Source organism: Musca domestica, unplaced genomic scaffold (assembly GCF_030504385.1).
Source record: "Musca domestica strain aabys unplaced genomic scaffold, Musca_domestica.polishedcontigs.V.1.1 117, whole genome shotgun sequence".
NCBI lineage: Eukaryota > Metazoa > Arthropoda > Insecta > Diptera > Muscidae > Musca > Musca domestica.
Genome location: NW_026712147.1, coordinates 1104056 through 1113251, shown reverse-complemented (window position 1 = coordinate 1113251; position 9196 = coordinate 1104056). Strand labels below are relative to the sequence as shown.

General features: G+C 34.8%; 1 protein-coding gene across 1 annotated transcript; it reads left to right on the top strand.

Annotated features, from left to right (window-relative positions):
- The first annotated feature begins 6071 nt into the window (after positions 1-6071).
- Positions 6072-7244, top strand: LOC101897218 (homeobox protein Hox-A2b). The gene is made up of 2 exons (XM_005180931.3): positions 6072-6122; positions 6194-7244. Exons 1-2 carry the CDS (start codon positions 6072-6074, stop codon positions 7079-7081), a joined length of 939 nt encoding a protein of 312 aa, XP_005180988.3. The 3' UTR covers positions 7082-7244.
- The last annotated feature ends 1952 nt before the right edge of the window (positions 7245-9196 follow it).

Sequence of the window (9196 nt, the reverse complement as noted above, 5' to 3'; positions counted from 1 at the left end):
AAAAGCTATAAATAACAGTTTTGTCCGTTGTCGCTTTATACTCCCCGAAAAATACTACGCATCATATAAGAATTCAAAAAGAAAAAAACACTACAAATGTACATTCGAAAATAGTAAGTCAAAATGGAAAAAAATTACACAAAATAAAACATTACTATTGTACATTTATCATTTATCATTTACATTTATTTTATCCTTTTCCGTCAAGAGACAATTTCGAATTTGTATGAATCGTTAAAATCAAATCAGCTGTTCTTGAGTTATAAGCGTAGTAACTAACACAAATTTCTTATATATATATAGATTTGTGGGGCATAACATTTCGAGGAATATTATGGTGGCGGATATAACAAAACTCTTAACACTTGTGGAATTAAAATCAGTAATGAAAGTCTAAAACTCGGGCTGGGCCGACTTTATGATACCCTACAACACTTCTCATATTTAGTAGAGCCATCCAAAACAAATATAAGTTTTTATGGGGAATTTGTGAGAATTAAAACATACCAACTACGCTTATAGTTATAATTTAAAGTCCAAAGGACTAAATTTGTCGAAGCATTTGTGTTTTTTTCAATTGAGGCTTTTATAACTCATTTGAAATCGGATAAAGATATATATGGAAGCTATATCCAAATCTGAACAGATCTCGATAAAATTTAGAGCCTTTTTAAAATTTGGAGCGCCTTTTTAATGGCATCTCAATTATTAGAAATTGTGCCATTTAAAAATATATATGACTGGTATCAAACATTGTCTTTTAAAGAAGAAAAAAAAAAAAAAACAAGTTAAAAAGCAGATAAGTTCAGCCGGGCTGGATTTTTAATACCCTCCTCTATTTTAAAGGAACATGAAATTTTTCAAAGAAATTCCGTAGAAAAATGCCTTTCAAAGTAAGACATTATATGGGGGCTATACGAAGATGTGTTCTTTCATAAGTAATTTAATGTTATTTGGATATAGCTTAACCGATTCCAATGAAATTCTCGGCTGATTTGTTTGACGCACCATTTTAAACATGGAAGGTGTGACGGAATTTGGTGTAAAAGTAAATTTTGTCGAATTATATTGAAATCGGTTCTGATTGGATATGATTTTATTAAGAAGCAAGTTAAAAAGTAAAAAACTACACAACAATTTAATTGAGGATACGTATTTTGCTACATCGAATTCTCAAATTGCAATAGAAGTGCCACTCAACTTCAAAAGATTGGAATTTCCTGCACTCTGGGCATGTGCTATGAAATTAATAAATCCGAAGTACAAATCGTTCGTGTATTCGGACCAAATTTGTCATGTTCCTGCTTTTCTCATGGTCAGCTGTTGTATATTCTCTGTGTTACAAACAAATGTACAAAGACATAATAACCTTTCCAGTATGTGGTGTAGGATATAAAGAGGATAAGAGGATATAAGAGGATATGACTCCCATATATATCTCCAACCGATTTTAGGGTAATTGTTCACCAAGTAGCCAATATCAGCCAAAATGACCTGAATTTCGGTAGATATAGCTGTAGCTCCTATATATATGTTTCATAGCTCCTATATATAAATCACTCACATTCGTAATATGCATTCGACAACAATGATATATACCTTTGCCAAATTTTATCGAGATCAGCTAAGATTTGTATATAGCTCCCATATAGCCTTAATCCGGTTTCAGGTTTATGGTGCAAATAACGGCTAATATCAGCCCAAATGGGGTGACGTGCGTTTCCATTTTGTGGTACTCGGCTCCGATATATATTTTTTAATATAATCCTTCTCGAACTGATATCACGCACTGAACTGATATCAAGCACTCTATACCAATGTTATTTGGTATAAAAGATTGAAATGTCTCCGTCAAACTTAGCGAAAATCGATTCGGAATTGAATATGGCTCCCATATATTAGTTTCCTCTGAAAGCGAACTATTACGACTCTAGAGCCAAAATTTTTATAGGTGGTATGATCTGCTTCAAATTAATTCTTTTGTTACGGGAGCTCTACGAAATATGTATAGTGGTGTAGGTTATCATATAATCGGCACCGCCCGACTCTTGAGTTTTCCTTACTGGTTTATAGTTATAGATGTGGTACCAGAGAGTAGTGTTCCCTACTCTATAACTCTATCAAGTTTGGTCCAAATGTAATTCGCAATTAACACCTATCATATTTGGTTTGTCTTACTTCAAAAATACCCTATGTAAATATTCATCTGTTACGGGTCGCAATTCAAAATGTGCATACTGGTTTATAATATCATCTAATCATCCCTGTCCGATTTTGCTTATTCATCAGTGGTAGTGCACTAAAAAACTTGTCAAGTTACCTGACCTCGAAATATTAATTCCAGAACCGATATTTATTTGCAAAGTCAACTAACATGCATAGATCGATCGATTCGCTTCGAAATATCTTCCATATAATTGCTGGAAGGGAGTTTTAAAGGCGTTACTACATTTAAAATAACATGGACCACTTATTACGTTACGATTGTTAAATGTTTTCTTTCCCTCATATTGGAAAGTTCAGAAGATCGAACCGCTACATATGTACATATCATGTCCAGTTAGAGGATTTATAGCATTAACAAAACTAATATCTAATGACTATTCGATTACCAAAAATTTGATGTTACTTTTTGTAATTTGTCATTTTCATGATTTGACCAACTCTATACTTAGGGCTACATAAATCCCACATTGCGTTACCTGTCTTCTTTGGGCTTAAATATTTATAGAGCATTTATTGCGGAGGGACAATAAAACAGTTCGCTTGGGTATATGAAAGAGAAAAATTCTGGTTTTTCCCGGGTTTTTCCAAAATACTTATGAATACTCTACTTTGAACAGGTACCTGTATCTTTAACTGACAATGACCATAATAAAAAGGGGATTACCGCAATACTGCGAACTAATCCCCTGGCATAAAATCGAAATTGCACACAACATCTTGCAATAAAATGTGCTCATATGCAAATGGTGGATTTTTGTCTGTTACATTTTATGGCGATTATCTATGAAAATGTTTTCTGGTTTTCCCCAGATGTTCGGTGAGTCAGCCCATTAATATGAATTATGATTCTAGAGTTTTTGGTTAACTTGTTCAGAAAAAGTATTTTTTAAATTTTCGTACTGAGAATCAAAACGACAAATATTATCTAATATTACTTTTGAAATAACGGTTAGTTCAAACTAGCACATGTGGGAGACTCCTGCATAAATTTTTATACCCTACAACACTGTGTGTTGGGGGTATTATAAGTTTGATTTGGCCAAAAATTATGTAAAACCTCGATTTTTAAATCTCGCCGAGTTGAGTCGATCTAGCTATATATGTCCGTACGTCTGTCCATGTTAATTCTCCTATAAATCCTATTCATTAAATCGGAAATTACAATGATTTTTATATATATTATAGATTATCACATGGCCAGCCCAGCACGGCTATATCACTTGCTTACTTCTTAAAATTTGTTTTGAGGCGATTATTTGTTAAGACCTACCTTGTGTACCTCGGCATGCGTCGATCTTGTGTTGTCTTATAAAATGTTTTCACATTTCAGACGCAGTAAATGTAGTTCACCATGAGAAAGGTCAGAATTCCCACTCAATCAAATATGTGAACCTTTAATTTGTGAATATATAATTTGATACAGAAAAAATGTAGCTCATATATCTTTGTACGGGACATGCTTAGGAACTTTTTAAGTTTAATCTTTAGTCGATTTGCCATTTTTATATGATTATGCAGGGTGAGAGGAAAAAAACTGCAACCAACTTTAGACTGCTGTCATTTCTAAGCCACTCGTTCGACAGTTGCAAAATTATTCCAGTGACAGCTGCAAAATTATTTTGTGGCTAGTGTGTTACTGGTAGCGTAGCCCGACGTCAAGAATGTGGATGGGAGAAAACAGCAACATCAGTAGAAATGGTTGGAAAAGTAAGGAGCGACTTGATAGAAACCCGCGCGCAGTGGCCGAAAAATGGCTCGTGAGCTGAACATATCGCAATATTCCATTCGGCAAATATTGAAAAATTAAATCGGGTTAAAGCTATTAAAATTCCAAAAAGCAAAAGAAAGAAAATAGACTCAAAAGAGCTAAAAAGTTACTTCGCTTGGCCGAAAGTGTGGAACTGCCGAATTTGGTTCTCCGATGAGAAAACATTCGTTGTCCAGCAGTTTGTAAACAAACAAAAAAACACGATCATTTTTTTACTTGCAAAAGAGGTCAGCTGAAAATAGGCACCTTCGGTTGGCCACCATAACTCAAGCGTCGACCATGGTGATGGTGTGGACCGCCATAACAGCCGATGGTGACTCTCCGCTCGTATTAATCGACCGTGGCATGTGTATTAAAGCCTTGGACACGCAAATATTTTGGCTGCAGACCTTGGACATTCCAACAGGACTCAGCACCGTAGCACTCAGGACGCACCACCCAAGAATGCTTAAAAAAGAGGTTTCTCGCTTCATTTCCAGCGCACAATGGCCATCTCCGGATATCAATCCGTTGGACTATTGTGTCTGGAATATTTTGGAAAGAAAGGTTGGCACTAAAAAATATGAAAGTGTCGATCACCTCAAGCAAGCACTTCGCCGGGAATGGGCCAAAATACCGCAGAGCAATATTCGGGCAGCGTGTGACAGTTTCATTGAAGGCCAAAATTCGTGCCAAAGGTGACCAATTCGAACAAATCTAAACTTATTCTAAAATATGATGTTATTTCACTAATTGTATAACCTTCACTAATTGTATAACCTTCACATCACCTCCGCCGATACCTCCTACATTTGAAGTCATTGACTGACACGCGTTATTGTCTTAGAATATGGCACAGATCAATAGTATATATTATAGGGTCTTAAAATATTAATATGTATTAATATACCTCCCATATCATGCATGTATAGGGCTTAAAAGGAAGGACATTTTCTTCCCATCTTCCAATTTTGAAATGTCTTTATTGATCACTCCAAATATAGAGTGATAAGAACACGTATAAAGCATATAAGAATTTTACGCAGATCGATAATACATACATTTTCTATATAGATGATTATTTCGATGAATTAAGAAAGAAAGGAATGGTGCGAATAAACTTGAAGAATATTTAAACAATTTCCTCTCCCATAAACAATATTATAATATTACATTCAGTCAATTCATAAATTCTTTTCTAAAAAACCGAACAAATTGTCTTCTGTTTTTACCCTACATTCGAATGGATAACAGAAAAATGTTTATGTGCGGAAGCATTTTTAAAATACATTTACTCATATCCTTTGCCGATCCCCAGGGGTTGCAGATAATCAAATAAACATTTCTGTCAATAACATTTTTCAAAACTTCCATTTACATGCTGCACGACCTTGGGCAGTTTTTTTTTTCAAATTCCAAAATGAGTCATACGTTGAGGAATGTGACTTCTGAGTGCATCGTGAAATAATTCCGGAAAAACAATGTGTTGATTACACAGATATCGCGTTGAAAATCTTCTGGTTGACAAGCCAAAACCCATAAACTATTTAGACAAGATATGGCTAAATAACAGAGAATTCCACTTAGCTACATACTCTCCAAGTGAGCCGTGGTCGTCTTAAAGGCTGGATAATACACTTGGCTAAGGCTAAGACTAGTCGAAATGCTATTACGCATTTTGTCATACGAGTGGAAACGCCGGTCTGGCTGCTTAGACTTATTGTCAACCACGTCAGCCGCCAGCCAGCAACAATCCCCGTGCTAGACATTTTGGGAGAATACCGAGAACAGGTAGTCTGCCAGTAAAACTCGGCCTAATGGTGTAATTCTAATTTGCAAAAAGTGTACATGGCCAGTAATAAATCCAACAAGCCAACCAAGAGAGCAGGTAGTCAGATAGGACAGCAAAGTACAAATCAGGTCCTTGCAATATAAATACTATGACAAAATGGTAAAGTCATCACAGTCAGCAAACAACTAACAAAGATACAAGATCTCAGCAAACATTGCAAGTTATTGGATTTACTAAATAAAACACGATCTAGCCGAAAAACCAACAACCACCACAAAAATGGAATTTTTAAATAACAACACAAACATGACCTTTGAGGAATATTTGACACAATCCCTACAATATCAAAGTACCAATGTAAGTTCGAAAAAACTCTAAGGAATAATTTATATAAATTCTAATAATTTTGTTATAATTTTATTTTACAGATTATTGAAAATATTTTAAATGCCCCCATGATGCAGGTGGCGACAACCATACCCTCACCAACATACAGTTGTGAGCCCATTAGTGTACCCTTATCGCCCTCATCCTCCATCGATTCGAAAGGCAAGGCCAAGCGTATACGCACAGCTTTCACTAGCAGACAACTTATCGAACTGGAACGTGAATTTCATGTTAATAAATATCTGTGCCGACCACGACGCATCGAAATTGCCGATCGTTTGGAATTGAGTGAACGTCAGGTGAAAATTTGGTTTCAAAATCGTCGCATGAAGAGCAAGAAAGATGCCACACGTGGGGCCAAAAATTACAATAAATTGCGTTGCCACAGCGTTGGTAATAATGACAACGAGTTTTCAGCTTTGACTCCACAAAATAGCAACATCACCGGCAACAGCAACACGAACAATTTTAGTAATCACATCAACGAATACTCGCAACAACAATATCCAGCCTGTTTACCACAACTTCCGGTGAAAGAGGAATTCCCCGAATGCAACCAAGTGCCACAATTGCCAGCTATTTCTCAGTACTCATCGCAAACACTAAACGACTCCATCTATGTTAACACTGATGCCAACAACTATCAGACCAACCCCGACTCGCCACCCACCTCAATGGAATATTTTGATTCTGCTTTCTATTCATCGGCCGAATCATCCCTTTTCGATAATCTACAACCTCTACCCACATTCAATAACGAAAAAGATGTCTTGGATTTCCTAATGTCGGAGGAAGTTCCCAGCTTTGGAAATACCACCAACCAAACTAATTCGACGGCATCATCAATGTCCAGCTTAAATTCGTCAAGTTTTAATTCCCTAGATTTTGACATGGATTTTGATTTTGTACAAAATCTTCTCGATATGTAAATACTGAGGGGAAGTTCCCTTCTACTGACTTAGTATTAGTTTATATTTATTATAATTATTTATACTGTATAATGTAAATTAGTGTATAAAATATAAGATATTTGTGCTATAGTATATATAATATAATGTAAAAAGGTATATGCATTTATGTTATGTCTAAGGATAAGATATAGGAGCTGTGTTTAAATACGTAAATGTAGTATTGTTTGAAAAATAAATAAAAAAATTATTTTATATTATGCAACAATGTTTTTATGGGGTTGAAAAATCTTTCTGGGGCAATAGCCTAAAGTTCTCTTACCAATATTTTTGTAGAAAAATTGAATTGTAAGTGCTTCATATTGATGCACTTTTGACATGGTTAAGGAAAATTAGGACGAAAAAGATTATGAAGTTATCGAGTTTAATAAAAAAAATATTCTGCATCAAGTAAAAAAGTTAGTCCGGAACGAACTTTGAATACACTCCATTTGGAACCAATTTGAACAAGTTCAAAAAATAAAATCCGTTAAAAATTCTGTTAAAATCTTAAAAATACCGAATATAGCCGTTATATTGAGGCCTATACAAAGACGTGGACCTGTATAGGCTACTTTTGTCATATGCCATTACAATATTCAAATACGAAACTTGAAAAAAATCCTCAAAATACCGAATATAAGGAAGTATTGTTATATGGGGGCTATACGAAAACCTGGACTTGCACAGACCAGATGTATGGGGCCTATACGAAGACCTGAGAATTTTCCGTCAGCCCAATACCTGCCGAATACGGTTTTCTCCGATGAGAAAACATTCTTTGTCCACCAGTTTGTAAGCAAACAAAATGGTAGTGTTTACTTGCCAAAGAGGTCAGCTGAAAATGTGCACCTTCGGTTGGACACCAGAACTCAAGCGCCGGTCATGGTGATGGTGTGATGGTGTATTCTAAAATTAGATGCTATTTCCGACATTTTTTGCTTTCATTCCTAAGAAGTTTTCATAGCCTAAGAAGTTTTCGAACTGCCCTCCTACTTTTTAACTTGTCGTTGTTATTTTTAATATTTATGTTAATATTTCAAAATATTTATAATCTTTTTAACGCTGTTGTATTTCTACTTCACCATTTTCCGAGTTCGGCTTATTATTGTATTAACTTTGGTTACAGCGTCAGAAATGTACCAAGAGCTATTTTCTTATATAAAATTCATAAACTTTTATTAGAGTAGGACATGTCCGTCTCCGCCTACACATTAAATTATATACATATGTGATTTTTCGACATGTTTTTGTCATCTCATTGAAAGCTTAACATTAAAAGCTGTATTCAAGTTTGGATCATGACTTTGCACTGAAGTGATGACAATTTTATTAAATGATTTATATCACCATGTCTCTTTCTTTTCACTTTATTCAAATGTTCCGAATTTCATATTTTTCATTATCACCATCGTCATCATTTCCACCATTGACATTATCATTACACATTGCCTTTTTACCTTTTGGCCAAGCCTGGCGAATTAAAATGGTTTTCATATCTTTTCGTATTATTACTTTTCAAGCACAAGAAGAAATACGTCGTCATCATCCTAGAGCTTTTTGGATAACATCAATGACTTGGCAAAATTGCATATGAATCCCTTATGTGTTACACACGTCATCAGCATCTCTATATTTTCTTTATGAACAAAAAGTCATATTTTTCAAATATTTAGCCTGAAATATGAATTTCTTATTTAAGTGGGTGTTGGTGTGGGAAGAGGTACTGGAGGTACTTCTAAATCTTGTCACATTTTAAAATCAATGAAAATGCGTTGTGTGGTTGCCCTTGCTGAGTAGGTCAAGTGTTTTTTACTTGTGACTGACCATCATTTTATATACATTAAAGAAAAGCTCTTAAACTATAAGTATCTTACATTCATTGGCTATATGAATATTGATATGTGGCCAAAATATTTTTGGTGTTTTTGGGTTATTAAAAAAAAATTTATACATGGGTTCATTAATTTTGGGTTGGATTAAGTTCCGCGCATTATTTGTGAAGTAATGCACACCAAAACAGGAAATATGATTAATCCTGGTGTAATTTGTTTTTATTCAATGACGTACTCAATGAGAAATCCCATTTCCAAATCA

Coding starts and splice junctions, on each gene's coding strand:
- LOC101897218 (XM_005180931.3), top strand. CDS start 6,072: ATGACCTTTGAGGAATATTTGACACAATCCCTACAATATCAAAGTACC. Junction 6,123..6,193: donor TACAATATCAAAGTACCAAT/GTAAGTTCGAAA, acceptor TTTATTTTACAG/ATTATTGAAAATATTTTAAA.